Source organism: Odocoileus virginianus, chromosome 23, assembly GCF_023699985.2.
Source record: "Odocoileus virginianus isolate 20LAN1187 ecotype Illinois chromosome 23, Ovbor_1.2, whole genome shotgun sequence".
Classification (NCBI taxonomy): domain Eukaryota; kingdom Metazoa; phylum Chordata; class Mammalia; order Artiodactyla; family Cervidae; genus Odocoileus; species Odocoileus virginianus.
In genome coordinates this window covers 600,894-618,101 of record NC_069696.1, presented here as the reverse complement: position 1 = coordinate 618,101, position 17,208 = coordinate 600,894, and the positions used below count along the sequence as shown (strand labels likewise).

The 17,208-nt window shown below is 57.9% G+C and overlaps 2 protein-coding genes, 1 long non-coding RNA gene and 1 other non-coding gene across 7 annotated transcripts; 3 read left to right on the top strand and 1 right to left on the bottom strand.

The window, feature by feature from the left end:
- Positions 1-6,563: 6,563 nt before the first annotated feature.
- On the bottom strand, positions 6,564-10,707 carry LOC139030537 (uncharacterized). Its single transcript, XR_011482871.1, has 2 exons — positions 10,618-10,707; positions 6,564-7,331 (listed from the first exon to the last, which is right to left on the bottom strand). It is a non-coding gene; the product is annotated as an uncharacterized lncRNA (long non-coding RNA).
- ATN1 (atrophin 1) lies at positions 7,073-14,213 on the top strand. 2 transcript variants are annotated; one of them, XM_020878697.2, is made up of 9 exons: positions 7,073-7,163; positions 7,413-7,550; positions 7,690-7,803; positions 8,491-10,481; positions 10,633-10,855; positions 11,236-11,932; positions 12,826-12,969; positions 13,284-13,464; positions 13,648-14,213. In XM_020878697.2, the coding sequence occupies exons 1-9, from the start codon at positions 7,137-7,139 to the stop codon at positions 13,679-13,681; spliced, it is 3,549 nt and encodes a 1,182-aa protein (XP_020734356.1). In that variant the 5' UTR covers positions 7,073-7,136; the 3' UTR covers positions 13,682-14,213. The 2 variants fall into 2 exon arrangements, with proteins under 2 accessions (XP_020734356.1, XP_020734355.1); XM_020878696.2 differs by having other exon boundaries at positions 8,488-10,481.
- Positions 14,214-14,893: 680 nt separating this feature from the next.
- Positions 14,894-16,920, top strand: C23H12orf57 (chromosome 23 C12orf57 homolog). Of its 3 annotated transcripts, XM_020878698.2 has the most exons (4): positions 14,894-15,146; positions 15,354-15,437; positions 15,720-15,896; positions 16,690-16,920. In XM_020878698.2, the coding sequence occupies exons 2-4, from the start codon at positions 15,386-15,388 to the stop codon at positions 16,839-16,841; spliced, it is 381 nt and encodes a 126-aa protein (XP_020734357.1). In that variant the 5' UTR covers positions 14,894-15,146; positions 15,354-15,385; the 3' UTR covers positions 16,842-16,920. The 3 variants fall into 3 exon arrangements, with proteins under 3 accessions (XP_020734357.1, XP_020734359.1, XP_070309189.1); XM_020878700.2 differs by lacking the exon at positions 15,354-15,437 and having other exon boundaries at positions 14,898-15,146; XM_070453088.1 differs by lacking the exon at positions 14,894-15,146 and having other exon boundaries at positions 15,194-15,437.
- On the top strand, positions 15,047-15,108 carry LOC139030705 (U7 small nuclear RNA). Its single transcript, XR_011483113.1, has one exon. It is a non-coding gene; the product is annotated as a U7 small nuclear RNA (small nuclear RNA).
- Positions 16,921-17,208: the final 288 nt, after the last annotated feature.

Below are 17,208 nucleotides of genomic sequence, written 5' to 3'. Positions count from 1 at the left end.
AGAGAGATGTTGCTGCTTGGCGTGGGGCAGGGAGAGAGCCCAGGAGACCCTGGGCGGGGGTGGGGGTGGACTGGGGGGTGGACTGGGGGTGCTGGCCTCCCGGCTGAAGACTGGGAGTGGCTGGGGGCTGTCAGGGGCAGAGGCTGCCTGGAGAGAGTCTGTGGTGGAATGGTCTCCACATTAGAATAATCAGGGCACTTGAGGTTGTCTCCACATGGAGCCTAGTCCCCATCCGACCTCCCCCCACCCCAACAAGTACCATGAGTGATGACTTCGGACAGATTTGAGATGGAAAATGGAGCTACCGCCAGCCAGAGGGCCTGGGGAGGGTGTCCCACTTCCATAAATGAACGTCTTCCCTCTGCCGGCCTGTCCTTCTCATTCCTATCGTTGCCTTCTCCTGCTTTCCCCTCCCGTGTCCACCAGCTTGTCCACCCCAAGGACTTTTCCTCTCAGGGCCACCAAAGGCCTAGACTGCTCTTACATTTCCTCCTAACCGTCTTTACCCCCTCCCCCCTTCTATCTCCCTTGTCTTGCCCAAAAAACTCTCCTCAGCTCTTTCAGAACCCGCCTCCCCCAACCCCCAATCTAGCCATCCCAGTTTCCCACCTTCGTTTCCCACCCAGAACCCAGTCTCCCTTGGAATCTGCATCTAGCCCCACCTCCTACATCCTTTCTTAAGGCTCCTCTAGTTTTCCTTCTTTCTCCACAGGACATCGCTAGACTTGTCACTCCCCCAAATTCTTATGTTCTCTGTTCTTTCCCCAACACCCATCACCCCCAGACGCTTCACTCTTCCAGAAACCCATCCTCTCGAATGTCTCCATCTTGTCAATTTCTTCCTCTCTTTAGGACCCCAAACTTCATCCCATTCTCTCACAACTGCACCCCCCCCAACAAACCTCTTCCGTCTGTGTCTGCCACAGACGCCGTCACCCCAAGCTTCTTTCCCCTGGTCACATCTCATTGCCCCCAAGAAGCTCCATCCCTCCAACCTCACCCCATCCCCGCGGCTTTGCTGCACACCCACAGCCTCCCCCCTCACCTCCGCCACACACCCCTAGGCCCCCCCAAACTTCTCCAGCCTCCCCCATAACGGCCCGCGCCCCCTCCCCCACCTAGCCCTCTCCAGCGCCAGGCCCGCGGGCTCCCCGCATTCCGCCTCGGCGCACCCCTCCCCGCGCCCCGGGCCCCTCGGCCTCGGTCTCGGCCAGCTCGCGCGGCGCCTCCCCTTCTCCGGATCCCCTCCCCCCTCGCCGCTCGCCTCGCGCTCCCTCCCTCGCGGCTCCCTCCCGGCCCCTCTCTCCTCCGTTCCTCCGCGCTCCCTCCTTCTCCCTCTTCCTCCCTTCTCCCATCCCCCTCTCCCAAGCTCCCTCCCTTCGCCGTCCGCTTTCCTGTGCGAGTCGCCGGACGCACCGCCCAGCCCGCCCGCCCGCAGCCCCGCATCGGGCAGGGGCCTGGGGCCGGGACCCGTTTCGGGGGTACCGGCGGCCTCGGGGAGGGGCCAGGAAGGGGCGAGGGAGACGACCGCCCGGCAGGGGCGGAGGCCGCGGGCGGAGGCCGCCTAAGGGGGTCGGGGATCGCGGCGGTGTGGGCTGCGCCGGGCGGGCGCGGGCGGTGGGCGGGAGGCGGCGGGTCTCAGCCGCGCGGAGAGCCGGCCGGGCCGCGGGGGCGGACGGCGGCCCGGCGGGGGCGGGTGGCGCGGCCCGGGCGTTCCGGGTGGCCGGGGGAGGCGGCGGGCCTGGGGAGGGGCCGAGCGAGAGTGGGGATCGGGATTTGCTCCGGAGGCCGGCGGGCGACTGGGGCCAGGTGGGGTAAGAGAGGGGATGGGGGCCGCCCTCCGGGGGGGTCGGGGCCGCCGCCGCCGCCGTCGCGGCGGCGACTGAAGCCGGGAAGAGGAGAGGGGGGCGGGGGAGCGGCCGCCGCCGCCCCCCGGAGGCGCCGGAGCCCCGAATCTGCTCGGAGCCAGCCAGCCGTCCCGAGCTACAACCAGGTAAGCCCTGCTGCCGCCTGGGCCTCGGGCCCGCCGGGGTTCTGGTCCGCGGCTCCCCACCCCCACCCTTCCCAGTTCCCCCTCCCGCAGCCGCCGCCGCCGCCTCCATTTGTTATTTTTCCGATCTGGTCCCCCACTGCGGGCAATGCCCGGCTTGAGGCTGGGGGCTCAAGGGGTGGGGCCGGCCCCCGAGGAGGGAAGGGGGTCGGGGTACTTGGAGGATCTGGAAGGTAGGGGGAGGTGGGAGGGTCTCAGGAGGAGGACCAATGGGGCAGGAGGGTAGGCAGGACCCCGAGACCCAAAGAGGAACCCCGAGGTGGGAGTTTGGCGGAGGAAAAACGGGGTGCCCGGGAGGGGGCTTTGGGCGAAGGCAAAAAGGAATGGAGAGATGGCAGCAAGGTGGAGCATGAGGACTCCAGGAGAAGCCCCGAAGGCCCAGAACACGAGTGTCAGAGCCCGGGGTTCGGGGTGCCAGGTATAGAAGGGAAGAGGGAAATGGGGAAGGGGTGTGGTAGGTAGATAGAAAGGGTTTGTAGCTGATTGAGGGAGGAGATTGGAACCTGGGGGAAACGGGACTCGCTCCGAGAGGGCTGCCTTTGAGAAGAAAAACCCGGCGTATTCCCCGGGTGGAAGTGGGAAGGTGATGCCTTTGTGACTCAATTTTCTTTCCCCAACTCCGGGTCACCTCTGACCCTGTTTTTCCAATCCCAGGCGTAGGTATTTCTTGGAGAGGGGCATGCTGGGGCCCAGTAGTGTGGTTCCTCCTGCAAGTGATGAGGAAGACAGAACCCCTGGAGGGAAACTTTGGGGGAAACGGTTTCTGGGAGGGTGGACTGGAGCGAACTGGGCAATCTTACAGGCACTCCAAACAAGTTGTGACCCCCACCCACAAATCCCCAGAGCAGCCACTGCCCCTCTAGCTGTGGTTTCTTTAAGAGGGGGTGGATCTTCATGACTGTTTTGTGTTCAAAGATCTCCCTTTGTGAATGTACTTACCTCTACTGGAGTAGGTACTCTTTAAGCTCCCTTCCCTGAGGGTGCCATAGGAGGACAGGAGTTGCTTTGGCAACTGAAGGGGGAGTGGCTGACAGATGGACCCCTGGGATGGACTCTTGAGGGGCAGGGTCTGCCATTTTCTTGCCTTGGCAATGATCCAGTGGGATATCCAAGAGATGGGGGCTCAGAATCTTGATGGGAGCCTCAGCCTTTCACTGTGTCCTTGGGACTCTTGGCTGAGTTCTGGAGGATGTTTCTGGTGCTGCTGGTGGAGAGGAGGTTCCTCGGAGCCTCCACCCACCTCCATCCAGCTGTCTTTGGGAACAAGTAGACATATTCCTTGCAGGTCTTGTGTGTTTCTTCAAGTCCTTCCCCTTAGGCATGGTGGGAAGATAGAAATGCTCCTGATCCTTGGCAGTTCATTATTAGAGACTTTAAAAAAATGTTATTACTTAATTTTATTTTTGGCTGCTTTGGGTCTTTGTGGCGTGCGGGCTCTTTTTCCTGTACACAGGCTTTCTTGAGCTTCAGGGTGCCTGCTTCTCATTCTTGCTGGCTTCTCTTGTTGTGGAGCATGGGCTCTAGGGTGATCAGGCTCAGTAGTTGTGGCATACGAAGCTTAGTTGCCTCATATGAAGTTTAGTTGCCCCGCAACATGTGGGGTCTTTGTTCCCGGACCAGGGATGAAACCTGTGTCCTCTGCATCGGCAGGCAGATTCTTAACCACTGGACCACCAGGCAAGTCCCGGGACTTTTTGTATACAGTAATCTTTTTGCATCTTTGTGCAGATTTTTCTCCCTTTTCTTAAACTTGAGTCTTCCTTCCCAGGTATCCCTTTTCCTTTTTCCCAGACTGTCTCCATGGTGACCCTTTCCCTCAGTCAGCCTTCGACCTTCTATTTCTCCCACCTTGTAAGCATGGCTAGGCCCTCCATGCCCATCCCAGATGACAGTGGCCCAGGGGAGAGGGCTGTGGAACAGCTGGTGTGGTGGGCTTCAGGACCAGAGCCAGGAGACCTGGTTCCTGGTCTAGTCCTGGCTGCACCTCTGAGTACCTGTGACCTTGGGCAAGTCACTTCTCTTTCTTTGAGCCTTGGCCTCACTGAGTAAGGGTCACAGATAAGATGGTATCTGAGGTCCCAGTGACAACTGTGGATCCTGAAGCTTAGGCCCTACCTAACAGCAGATAACATATCTGCTGGTCTGGGCTGCACTGTTATCTAGGACTGGTTTGTTAGTCTGGAAGTTCTGGAACAATGGTAGAGGCTGGGCCTGAAATTTCCTGAAATTTACTCTGCAAGCCCATCCTAGAAAGCCTTGTGCCTCGAATGTATTCCTTCTGATCTCTATTACATTTCTCCCTTAATTTCTTTTCCTGTTCTTACTTAGAGACTCTTTTTCCTTATTTTTCATGTTTCCACCTCCCCAGTCTGGCTTTTATAATTTTACTTTTGCAGTAAGGTGCTGAAGGTGAAGCTGCTTAGTTTTTTGCAGACACACAGTAAGTGCTTTATAAATTGGAATTACAGTGACGGACTGCTAGAGCAGGAAGGAGGGTAGTTAGCTTAGCTTGTAGGTGCTAAAACAGGCTCCTGGTTCAGGAATGTATGTATAACCCAACCCTATCTCCTCCTTTCTCCTGCCACTCCTCCTCCCCAGGGTCACCTACCCTTTTATGACTGCTTTTCTTCTTCAGAGCTACCCATTGCTAATTTTATCAGATGTCAACTGATTAAAAGTTGAGGTGGGGGAGGGGCACACTGGGCTTGCTCTGTTCTTCACGTACATCCATTCCTGCCTTTCCCTGACTCACCTACCGAGAAGATGGTTCTGTGATAGGAAGACAAGTACCCTCCTTTACAGGGGCTGCCAAAAGACACACCAGTCACTATCACCTCTCTTGTGCTTTCCTTAAGATTGTTTCCCCCTTTTGTTATGTTGGGTTTTGTTCTTTGGGTTTTGGTGGGGGTGGGTTGACAATATTAGAAAACCAATTTACACAGCAGCTCAAAAATGTGGTAATAAAAAAAAATGCGGTAATAGTTGTAGTGGAAGAGAAATGGCTGGCAGACTGGGCAGAGCATCAGTTGTAAGCTCAGACCTGGACTTTGACCCAGCTATTTTGTGACTTTAAGTAGATTTTTAGTAAGTTTCCTGGAAAAGTTAGGCTCGCCCCTCACTGCATGCCTCAGGAGGGTTCATTGGAGGTGAGTGAGAAGGTGAGTGAGGAGGAATTACTTTCCCAAGGTATTCCTTGGGAAAATATGCTATAGAATGTGGAAATGCTGTCTCCATAGCCAGGGCTTTCAGCTCAGAGTAGGTGGCTAAGCTTGGTCTGTTCCCACCAAGGCCAGCAGCACTTCATTCGAGAAGACCTGCTAAAGTCAGTGGGTTTAAAAGTCAGTAGCAAAAAAAGGTCAGAACACCCATATGTACAGGACATTGCGAGGGATATAGAAAGGAAGAAAACAGTAAAAAGATAGTATTTTGGGGACTTCCTTGGTGGTCTAGTGGTTAAGAATTTGCCTGCCAATGCAGAGGACATGGGTTCAACCCCTGGTCCGGGAAGATCTCCCGTGCCGTGGAGCAACTAGACCTGTGAACCACAACTATTGAGCCTCTGCTCCACAACAAGAGAAGCCAATGTGACAAGAAGCCGGGGCCCAAAAACCCCCCCTGCAGCAACCAAAAATAAATAAAAAGAAGATAGTATTTTTGCTCTCAAAAGATCTTATGGTAAGTAACATGGAGAGATGTGACACTTAGCAGGAAACACAAATGTAAATGAAAATTGCTGACTATGTAGATAGGGATATATAAGGAAACATATAGATGTATATAGATTGGCTATGAGGAGCTGGGAGCCCCTGTCTAAACCAGATGGGAGGACAGGCTTACTTATGTATAAACTCGAAATGTTTGCTCAGTGATCTCCATGGATTTGGTTGGTAAAGTGAAAGCTCTGGGTTTTCCTCCAGCCTTAGGGGACCCAAGCACTAGAGCAGGGGTCTTATGAGACTCAGGACTGAAGTTCGTTACTCTGGGGACACCTCAGTTTGGCCTTGGCATTGGTAGGGCTGCGCGCCTTTGCACTGTTGAATGGGACATTGTTCTCCCACCTACTCTAATATGAAGAAAGATTCTTTTCATATCTCTGAGACTGATCTAGGCCTTCTGAGAATTCTCACCAACTTCTGATGAGAGTATAGCTAAGTACTGAAAAAAAAGCATGCGCTTGGAAGTCAGGGGGATGGGACTTGATTCTGGCACTGTCTCTAGTTCTCACTGTGTACTCATCGCGTGAAGTTGGGCAAGTCACAATCACAATCTTTGATCCTCAGTCTCCTCATCTATATAATGGGAATAATAAGACTACCTCCTTTATAGGGTTGGGCTTCCCTGGTGGCTCAGCTGGTAAAGAATCCGCCTGCTGTGTGGGAGACCTGGGTTCGATCCCTGGATTGGGAAGATCCCCTGGAGAAGGGAACAGCTACCCACTCCAGTATTCTGGCCTGGAGAATTCCCTGGACTGTATAGTCCATGGGGCACAAAGAATCGGACACGACTGAGCGACTTTCACTTTCAGGGATGGTTATAAATATGAAATGAAATGGGGCTTTATGTCAACTAAGGGCTTGACATAAAGAAGGCACTCAATAAATCAGCTAATATTTCAGGTACACTTCTTTGTGCTCCTTTTGTAAGGCTCTGTGGAATTTCGTGTGCACATATATTTCCATGGGGGAAGTAGTGTGATCTCCTGAACTGGGGCGCGTAGAAACATCTGCGCTTCCTGCTTTCCCGAGGGATGAAGGGGATGACATTGCCAGCAGATTCCCTCACTTACAGACAGCTGGAGCGGCCCATGGGCAAGTCAGCAGTGTGTCATGGCCCGGCTGCCCACTCAGCCCCTTGACAAGTGCAGCAGTACCCCCTTCAGACTCTGGTCTCCAGTTTGGAGACTTTGATGGTTCTGTTTCCAACAGGCTTCACTGCAGACAGACCCTGCAAGTTCCAGGTGCTGAAAACTCGGAGAGCCTGCTTCTTGCTTCCCAGGCCGTAGCTGGGGGGACCTTAGGGTGAAGCAGAGAAGTTTCTGTATCCAGCTGCCCGGGCAGAGGAGAATGGGGTCTCCACAGCCTGAAGAATGAAGACACGACAGAATAAAGACTCAGTGAGTAGGAGCTAAAATGAGAGACACAGAAGGCCACGGTCAGGGAAGATTCTGACCTGTCCCAGTGCTCCGCTCACCCTGGCCACCCTCCTCGACTCTTTCCTTCCTCCTTTCTTCTTCCCCCGACAGCTGAGCCTGGCTTTGAACCCCATCCTTCTGTGACAGCCACTGGAGGGGAATAGAAGGCACAGGATGAAATGAGGTATAATGTAGAAAACAGCATCATCTGCTCACTTCCTTCTCCTTCAGATGTCAATGAGGAGTGGACGGAAGAAAGAGGCCCCTGGGCCCCGGGAAGAGCTGAGACCGAGGGGCCGGGCCTCCCCTGGTGGGGTCAGCACGTCCAGCAGCGATGGCAAAGCCGAGAAGTCTAGGCAGACGGCCAAGGTATTCTGTCCCCATGTCCTGCCACAGGATGCCCGGGCACTGGGGCTGACGGTGTATGTGTGTGTTGGGGGAGCTTCCTGTCTGGCTGAGGGCACTGGTGGAGCTCGGGAGTACAAGATAGGAATTTTCTTTCTAACAGAAAGCCCGAGTAGAGGAAGCCTCCACCCCAAAGGTCAGCAAGCAGGGCCGGAGTGAAGAGATCTCAGAGAGCGAAAGTGAGGAGACCAACGCACCAAAAAAGACCAAAACTGAGGTGGGAGACCCTTGTTGCCATCATGACCCATTTTCTTGACATTCTTTCACCCACAATTCTTACTTTGTCTGCAATATGAGAGAAAAGTCTTATCCGAGTGCTTATGAAACTGGCCTGTCTGGATGTCAGTCAGATCTTTAGGGCTCTGGCCAGTGTCAGGTGGACAGGCAGGGCCAAAGAGGAATGAGTAGAGGGTGGGGGATTCTAGCCTCTGCCTTTGTAGGGCCTGGTTTTCAGGCAGGGTCTGGGGAGGAGATCCAGGGTGAGAAGTCTCAGTAGGAGGAACGAGTAAGTCATAAAGAACATGCAGAAGCGGTCTTTTTAAGAACCAGTGATTTCTGGGATGTTTAATTAGAAGGGTAGATGAGATGAGAGGATGGCAGATGGGCTGGTGGAAGATAAGGATTTGGGTTCAGCTGTGGAATGGGAGAAGATGCTAGAGATGGATGCCTGAGGAAGGAACTGGGTTTGCCCCAAGGGAACTTGGATGCCTGCTAGGGAGCAGTGGAGAGACTGTGAGAGTGGAGGATCCCCAGATGGCCGGGTGGTGTGCTTGAGCCAGAGTACTCTTCACATCGTGGTGCAGTGGTGTGCTGTAGATGGGAAATCATTCTGTGCCAGCGAGGCCCCAAATCCCGGGGAGGCAGCAAGAGCAAAGGCCACCATGCTATCCCTCTTGTGCAGCAGGAGCTGCCCCGGCCCCAGTCTCCCTCCGATCTGGACAGTCTGGATGGGCGGAGCCTCAATGACGATGGCAGCAGCGACCCCAGGGACATCGACCAGGACAACCGGAGCACGTCTCCTAGCATCTACAGCCCTGGAAGTGTGGAGAATGACTCCGACTCATCTTCTGGCCTGTCCCAGGGCCCTGCCCGCCCCTATCACCCACCTCCACTCTTCCCTCCCTCCCCTCCACCGCCTGACAGCACCCCCCGACAGCCAGAGCCTGGCTTTGAACCCCACCCTTCTGTGACACCCACTGGATATCATGCTCCCATGGAGCCCCCCACATCTCGGATGTTCCAGGCTCCTCCAGGGGCTCCTCCCCCTCATCCACAGCTCTACCCTGGGGGCTCTGGTGGGGGGGTTTTGTCTGGACCCCCACTGGGTCCCAAGGGGGGTGGGGCTGCCTCTTCAGTGGGGGCCCCTAGTGGGGGTAAGCAGCACCCCCCACCCACCACCCCCATTTCAATATCAAGCTCTGGGGCTGGTAGTGCTCCCCCAACAAAGCCGCCTAACACTCCAGTCGGTGGTGGAAACCTACCGTCTGCCCCACCACCAGCCTCCTTCCCCCACGTGACACCGAACCTGCCTCCCCCACCTGCCCTGCGACCCCTTAACAATGCATCAGCCTCTCCTCCTGGCCTGGGGGCCCAGCCACTATCTGGGCATCTCCCCTCCCCCCATGCCATGGGGCAGAGCATGGGTGGACTTCCTCCTGGCCCGGAGAAGGGCCCCACTCTTGCTCCTTCACCCCATCCTCTGCCCCCTGCGTCCTCCTCTTCAGCCCCTGCCCCCCCGATGAGGTATCCTTACTCATCCTCTACTAGCAGCTCTGCAGCAGCCGCCTCTTCTAGTTCTTCGGCCTCTGCCTCTGCCTCCCAGTACCCCGCTTCCCAGGCACTGCCCAGTTATCCCCACTCCTTCCCTCCCCCGACCAGTCTCTCTGTCTCCAATCAGCCCCCCAAGTATACGCAGCCTTCTCTCCCATCCCAGGCTGTGTGGAGCCAGGGTCCCCCCCCACCTCCTCCCTATGGCCGCCTCTTAGCCAACAGCAGTGCCCACCCAGGTCCCTTCCCTCCTTCAGCTGGAGGCCAGTCCACGGCCCACCCATCAGCCCCAACACATCACCACCACCACCAGCAACAGCAGCAGCAGCAGCAACCACCACCACATCATGGGGGCTCTGGGCCCCCTCCCCCTGGAGCATATCCTCACCCCCTGGAGAGCGGTGGTTCCCACCATGCACACCCGTATGCCATGTCTCCCTCCCTGGGGTCTCTGAGGCCCTATCCACCAGGGCCAGCACACCTGCCCCCACCTCACAGTCAGGTGTCCTACAGCCAAGCAGGTCCCAACGGACCCCCAGCCTCCTCTTCTTCCAATTCCTCTTCCTCCTCTCAAGGGTCCTACCCGGGTTCACACCCCTCGCCTTCCCAGGGCCCCCCAGGGGCGCCCTACCCCTTCCCACCGGTGCCTCCGGTCACCACTTCCTCGGCCACACTTTCCACGGTCATTGCCACAGTAGCTTCCTCGCCAGCAGGCTACAAGACAGCCTCCCCACCTGGGCCCCCGCCTTATGGCAAGCGAGCTCCGTCCCCAGGGGCCTACAAGACAGCCACTCCACCTGGATACAAGCCGGGGTCGCCGCCCTCCTTCCGAACGGGGACCCCACCAGGCTACCGAGGCGCCTCGCCGCCCGCAGGCCCAGGGACCTTCAAGCCGGGCTCGCCCACCGTGGGGCCCGGGCCGCTGCCGCCTGCGGGGCCCTCCAGCCTGTCATCCCTGCCTGCACCGCCTGCGGCTCCCGCCTCTGGGCCGCCCCTGAGCGCCACGCAGATTAAACAGGAGCCGGCCGAGGAATATGAGACCCCCGAGAGCCCAGTGCCCCCGGCCCGCAGCCCCTCGCCCCCTCCCAAGGTGGTAGATGTGCCCAGCCACGCCAGTCAGTCGGCCAGGTGAGCGCCGGGGCGGGGTTTGGGGGTGGCGGGCGCGGGATGGGCCCCGCGTTCGTTTGATGCTTTTCAAAGTACTCCAGGCCCTGCCCTCGGCCGCCGGTGGGGGTGCCGCTCGCAGGGGCTGAGCGCGCGCTACCTCGGCGCCTGGCAGGTTCAACAAACACCTGGACCGCGGCTTTAACTCGTGCGCGCGCAGCGACCTGTACTTCGTGCCGCTGGAGGGCTCCAAGCTGGCCAAGAAACGGGCCGACCTGGTAGAGAAGGTGCGGCGCGAGGCCGAGCAGCGCGCGCGCGAAGAAAAGGAGCGCGAGCGCGAGCGGGAACGCGAGAAGGAGCGCGAGCGCGAGAAGGAGCGTGAGCTGGAACGCAGCGTGGTGAGTGCGTCACTGCGCGCGCCGCCCGCCTGGGGGCCGCCCTCTACGCGACTCTGGGAGGTTCGAGGTGGGGTTGTGGTGGTGGGGAGGTGGCGTACGCCACCTGTCGAACAGGAGGAGCTATGGCAACCCAGGAAATGGAGATCAGAGGATTCCAGCGGCAGGAATTGCATCCCTGGGCTGAAGAAAGGCAAGCTCAGGTCAGAGTACTCGTGGATCATAGAAAGATCATCTCCTCCGTAGGAAGAGAAGGGGCAGGGAAGTCCCTGGCAGGCCGAGTTACAGTAAGCTGAGGCTTTAGGCATTCAGATGCTGAGACAAATGAGCAGCTGAGGACCCGGACCTGCCTTGTTGACCCCGCGTCTCCCTGTGTCCCACAGAAGTTGGCTCAGGAGGGCCGTGCTCCAGTGGAGTGCCCATCTCTCGGCCCAGTGCCCCATCGCCCTCCATTTGAGCCGGGCAGTGCTGTGGCTACAGTGCCCCCTTACCTGGGCCCCGACACTCCAGCCCTGCGCACCCTCAGTGAATACGCCCGGCCCCACGTGATGTCTCCTGGCAATCGCAACCATCCATTCTACGTGCCCCTGGGGGCAGTGGACCCGGGGCTCCTGGGTTACAATGTCCCGGCCTTGTACAGCAGTGACCCAGCAGCCCGGGAGAGAGAACGGGAAGCCCGTGAACGAGACCTGCGTGACCGCCTCAAGCCTGGCTTTGAGGTGAAGCCCAGCGAGCTGGAGCCCCTACATGGGGTCCCTGGGCCAGGCCTGGATCCCTTCCCCCGGCACGGAGGCCTGGCTCTGCAGCCCGGCCCCCCGGGCTTGCACCCTTTCCCCTTCCATCCAAGCCTGGGGCCCCTGGAGAGAGAACGTCTAGCGCTGGCAGCTGGGCCCGCCCTGCGGCCTGACATGTCCTATGCGGAGCGTCTGGCAGCTGAGAGGCAGCACGCGGAAAGGGTGGCCGCCCTGGGCAATGACCCGCTGGCGCGGCTGCAGATGCTCAACGTGACCCCCCATCACCACCAGCACTCTCACATCCACTCTCACCTGCACCTCCACCAGCAGGATGCCATCCACGCAGGTGAGACTCCCTCGTCCTTGGCCAGGACCTTTGGGATCACTTTGCACCCTGGCAAGTCATTGGGCGCTTCTGTTGCTTAGGCCTGGACTTCCCACCCCACGTCTGGCCTGAGCTGCTCTCCTGAGATTGCCCTGGTCTTTGCCTTCCCAGCCTGTCTCTCCTACCCCAGCCCTACTGCAGAGACCCTGCCCCACACCCCAGCCACATTCAGGTCTGCATCTCCCCCCACACCCCACGGTAGAAGCTGGAGGTGGAAACCTTTAAAGGAGTGCGACCTTCCTCCCCTCACAGCGTCTGTCCCTGAGCCCTTCTCATAACTATTTCCTTGCTCCTCTGGGTTCAGCTCTATTGTTTCTTGCCATCTTCTCCATTCAGGCAGAGGTGATTCATGTTCCTCTCTGAATCTATAGATCTGTGACCTTCTAGAAAGAGCCCTGTGGCTCAGGTTGTGGGATAACAAGGGCCAATGAGCTTTACTCACAATGAGTCTTTCCACCATTTTTCTAATTGTCAGAACACTGCCCATTTAGTCTTACACTCAAATTCATTCCAGGCTCCTTGTGTTCTCTTTTAAGTTCCTCCCTGTCCCATTTCCTAAACTTCCTTTTCTCTTCTATCTCCTCTCGGTAGTCCACTCCCTTCCTATTCCTCAGGTCCCTCTGAGAACTAGAATCTCCTGTCCTCTGCCATCCATCCCTCTGTCCCTCCTGCTGTAGGGTCTTGCCCTGTCCATCTCCTAGACCTCTAGCCCCTCCACTGTGCCTTTTTTGATTTGCTGGATCACCCTGTGTTTCATCGTCCACCTCTCTTCCAGGCATGGAGCCCTTCACCCAAGTTCATGGTTTTCCCCAAACCTGCCTTCTGTTGACACCTTCCTCTTCTCTACCCTCCAGCCTCTGCCTCGGTGCACCCTCTCATTGACCCCCTGGCCTCAGGGTCTCACCTTACCCGGATCCCCTACCCAGCTGGGACCCTCCCCAACCCCCTTCTTCCTCACCCTCTGCACGAGAACGAAGTTCTTCGTCACCAGCTCTTTGGTAAGGATGGAAGTTGGGGGTGGGGGGCGATCTCTCGAGAGAATGGAGGAAGTTAGGTGCTGGAATCAGTCTGATTGGGCTTGGGGAGAGATGAGGTGGCGGGAGGAACTGGGAATGGAAGCAGGACGGCCGAGGCCCTGGCTGAGAGGCACAGATGTTAAGGTCAGGCTCAGAGGCCTGGATCTTTACCACGTCTGGCAGCTTGCAGGACTGACTGTCACCTAAGTTGATTAGTGGCGGTTCCTCTGTATGAACAGTGTCTGGCCACCTGAGTACCTCATCAGTCACGTGGCCCCTGCCCTTCCTGCCTACAGCTGCTCCATACCGGGACCTGCCAGCCTCCCTCTCTGCCCCGATGTCGGCAGCTCACCAGCTGCAGGCCATGCACGCGCAGTCGGCTGAGTTGCAGCGCTTGGCGCTGGAGCAGCAGCAGTGGCTGCATGCCCATCACCCGCTGCACAGCGTGCCGCTGCCTGCCCAGGAGGACTACTACAGGTACCACAGGGTGCCCGGGACCCGGCGGAGGGCAGTCAGCGGAGGGGGTGCACCCCAGCCCGACCGGGGTGGGTGTGGCCCCCGCGGGAGGGGACCCATCCGCAGTGAGCTGGGCGGTCAGGCCGGACCTCAGTCTCTACCCCGCCCCCCCCCGACTCCCTGCTCTGCTTGCTCTCCCCCCAGTCATCTGAAGAAGGAAAGCGACAAGCCGCTGTAGGACCCGCCATCGAGAGAGCACCATGGCCCCTGCCTCTGGACCCAGGAGGCCTCTCTCCCCCCCTGCCACTCAGAGCCTCCCCATGCGGCTCAGGCCCCAGGCATCGGGCCTCTGGGCAGGAGGGAGGAAGAGACAGATGCAAGGCCGAGGCTCCTGTGGTGTGCGGAGGCGGGGAGGGGGCGGGTGGGGGCAGAAAGCGCACATTTATCTTGGACCGGGTCCCTCTCCCTTGGCCCCCGACTTTCCTCCTCCCCCACGTCCAACCCCCCCCCCCCCCCAGTGGCCGCTGCCCGTCCCCCACCCCTGGTGTGATTATTTCATCTGTTAGCTGTGGCTGTTTTGCGTAGCATCGTGTGCCGCCCCTGCCCCTCCCCAGCTGCCCCCCCAACGTGTGCGCGCCCCACTGCGATGTACGCCCCTCTCCCCTCCCCCACATTAATAATTTATATATATAAATATCTATATGACGCTCTTTAAAGAACATCCCAAACGAAACCAACCAAACAAAAACACCCTCACGACTCCCCAGGAAGATGTCTGTGGCTGTTTCTTTGTGGGCTGTGGGGCGTGGGTGGGGGTGTGGGTCTCCGCGCAGTGACACCTCGAGAGAAAGCCGTGCGACCTCCTAGCGCCAGCCCGGAAGTGGGTAGGGACCCTGGCGAGTTGGAGAGGGGACTCACAAAGAGCCGGGTTCCTGGAGCCCTGGCTCCTCCATAACGGGGTGCCGGGGCAAGTCCGGACCCTTTCTGCCAAGGCTGGGCAGTCATGATGCTGGCGGCCCAGGACAGCTGCAGGGAACTACGCAAACTCGGGAGGCGTTTCTGCCACTGGTCCCACAGCTAGAAGCCTCCGGGGACCCGAATCCTTTCAGTTGAGTAGCTAGAAATGGTGATATAGCGGAGGTGCAGGGGGCGTGGCTGCAATGTTTAGAACCCAGGTGTCTTAACCACCCTAAGGTAGCGGGGAGAGAGAGTGGGGGAACAATTACAAACGCCCAAAAGGGAAGAGAAATTACAGGGCGTCAACTCACACCTCGAAGAAAGACCATTTTAGGAAAGCGCGGGACCCGCCGAGCTCTTCTGCGGCTAAACCCTGTCTGCGTTCTTAAAAACTAAAGGGGGCGTGACTGGCTTCCTACTCAGCCAATCGGCATCGTCTCATTTGCATAGGCCCCCACCCAACGTTCACAAACTCTAGACACGAAGGATTTAGGAAAGTTCCTTAGAACATGGTCTTCCCCTCCGAAAGTCGCAGTGTGTCTCGTTATCTGTACAGCAGTAGGAGCTAGGAACCGGCCGTCGGGGCTCACCCTCACCGACAGCGGGGTTGATGGCTATGCCGCGCTCTCTCCGGCCTCTGCATACGCAGTGTTACAGCTCTTTTAGAATTTGTCTAGCAGGTTTTCCGGTTTGTACCGGAAAGCCCCTCCCACATAAGTGGTTATCAACAATAGACTGATATTTGGGTGAGAAGCTGTTGTTTTTTTTCCCGATTCGGGTTTTTTTTTTTTTTTTTTTTTTGGTTTATGTGTGGCTAGCCAGTTGCTAGTGGAGAAGATCCGGGAGGTTGGGACTCTTGTCTGGAAGTTTCCGGCTCTGTCTGATGTAGCTTCCCGTTCGCTTCCCCCCTGCGTCGGGAGGGCCGCGCTAGAAACCGGTTCGTTTTTTGCCAGTTCGTCGCTACCGCACGTGCATCTTTTATCCCATGGCGTCCGCTTCGGCTCAATCCGCGGCCCTGAGCGCCGAGCAGGCCAAGGGTGAGAAGCCTCCCATTTGCCGGGTGGGCTCCTTTCTCGAGAAGGGCGCTGGGCGAGAGGTGTGACTGTATTCGCTGGGAAGTGGGGGCGCGCGGGACCGTCCTTTCTTCAGAGGGGCCTCCTCGCTCTGAGCGAGGAATTCGGGGGCCGAGCTCATCGGTTATTACGGCTTAGGTTCACTAATCTGCTGCCCTTTTCTTTGCGCTCTCGGCCGCGCGGGTCGGCTGGACTCGCATGCCCACTGGCGGCGGCGACTCCTCTCTGGGCTGCATCTGCGCACAGTGGTCCTGGCCGAGGTGATCCAGGCGTTCTCGGCGCCGGAGAATGCCGTTCGCATGGACGAAGCTCGGGACAACGCGTGCAACGACATGGGCAAAATGCTGCAATTCGTGCTGCCCGTGGCCACGCAGATTCAGCAGGAGGTTATTAAAGCCTACGGCTTCAGTTGCGACGGGGAAGGTGGGTCGGACGGGGGTCGGCGGTGCACTGGATCGAGGAGAGGACGATGGATCTGTTGGGTCCCTGAGCCGTCGTCCCCTTTCTCGCCACACGGCGGCAGCCACAGTCTAACAGTGTTGGCGCTCAGAGCCCAGGGTCTGCTGTGAACTTGAGCCAAGAGAGGTTCTTAAGTGCATGTTGTAGTTACCATTAATTATACTGTTATTCCGTTTTAAGATGAGGAATCAGGCTCTGCTGGTAAACCAGTGCTGGAGGTCACAGCAGAACTTTCTATGAGTCCCATTTTGGTGGCTTTTAGTGAGATGTCTATATGACCACACACTTCTGCAGCCCCTCCCACCCCCCACCCCCTACCCCGCAACGTGTTTCAGCTAATTTGAGGTCTGGCAGTTCAGTTTCTTGGGTGAGATCACCGAGTTCTCCAAGAGTGTTTATTGATCCGCCCAGCTGGCCATGATGCTCCTGTGTCCTGGTTATAGACTGGCGACCTCGTTCTGGTGGGTACGCATCCTTTGGGCTCTTGTGACTAAACTGCTAAAATGGTTAATCTGATCCTGGAAAGCATACTACTTTGGGATGTTGTCATTCACTGCATCCCATCTGGTCGTGCCTGGTGTAGACCAGGAAATAGTTTATCCGGACCACGCAGGGCATTGCCTGGGTCTTGTTTTGGAGACAGCTACCTGGCCAGAGGGGAAGCAGCCACCCACTCCAGCTCAAGCTGCTCCCTCCTGCCATCTTGGGCACATCTGTTCCCTGTGGGTGTGGACTGATGCTTCGTTCCCCTTTGCAGGTGTTCTTAAGTTTGCCCGCCTTGTCAAGTCTTACGAAGCCCAGGATCCCGAGATTGCCAGCCTGTCCGGGAAGCTGAAGGCTCTGTTCCTGCCGCCCATGACCTTGCCGCCCCATGGGCCTGCTTCGGGTGGCAGCGTGGCCGCCTCTTGAGGACTGGCCCTTCCATGACACTGCTGGGGAAGGGAAGACCTAATTGTACCGCAGGATAATAAATGTGCCTGTGACTTAGTGTTGACGTCTGTTTTTTGTGACCCTGAGAACCTCTCCGTCCCGCCTGACTCCCTCTTGCCTTTCAGGCTGTCCCATTTCCCTGTCCAGATCTTTCCTGTGTTCCTGCCGGGCTGGACTGGCTCCAGGGCAGAGTGGGAGGATGGGCCGGCCCCTCAACACTGCTGGGTGGGGGGCCTGCACAGGCTTCACCCTCTTTGAGCAGTGGGGCTTTCTGGACTTTGCCTGAGGCCCCTGGGCTTCTGTGCCCCTGGAGACTTGCCCATTGGCTGGTGCTCCCTTGGCCAGG

Bases quoted from the DNA above. Each gene is read 5' to 3' on its own strand.
- ATN1 (XM_020878696.2), top strand. From the start codon at position 7,137: ATGAAGACACGACAGAATAAAGACTCA. The intron at 10,482-10,632 runs GTGAGCGCCGGG...GGCGCCTGGCAG, and splicing joins CACGCCAGTCAGTCGGCCAG to GTTCAACAAACACCTGGACC. The intron at 10,856-11,235 runs GTGAGTGCGTCA...TGTGTCCCACAG, and splicing joins GTGAGCTGGAACGCAGCGTG to AAGTTGGCTCAGGAGGGCCG.
- C23H12orf57 (XM_020878698.2), top strand. From the start codon at position 15,386: ATGGCGTCCGCTTCGGCTCAATCCGCGGCCCTGAGCGCCGAGCAGGCC. The intron at 15,438-15,719 runs GTGAGAAGCCTC...ATCTGCGCACAG, and splicing joins GAGCGCCGAGCAGGCCAAGG to TGGTCCTGGCCGAGGTGATC. The intron at 15,897-16,689 runs GTGGGTCGGACG...TCCCCTTTGCAG, and splicing joins CTTCAGTTGCGACGGGGAAG to GTGTTCTTAAGTTTGCCCGC.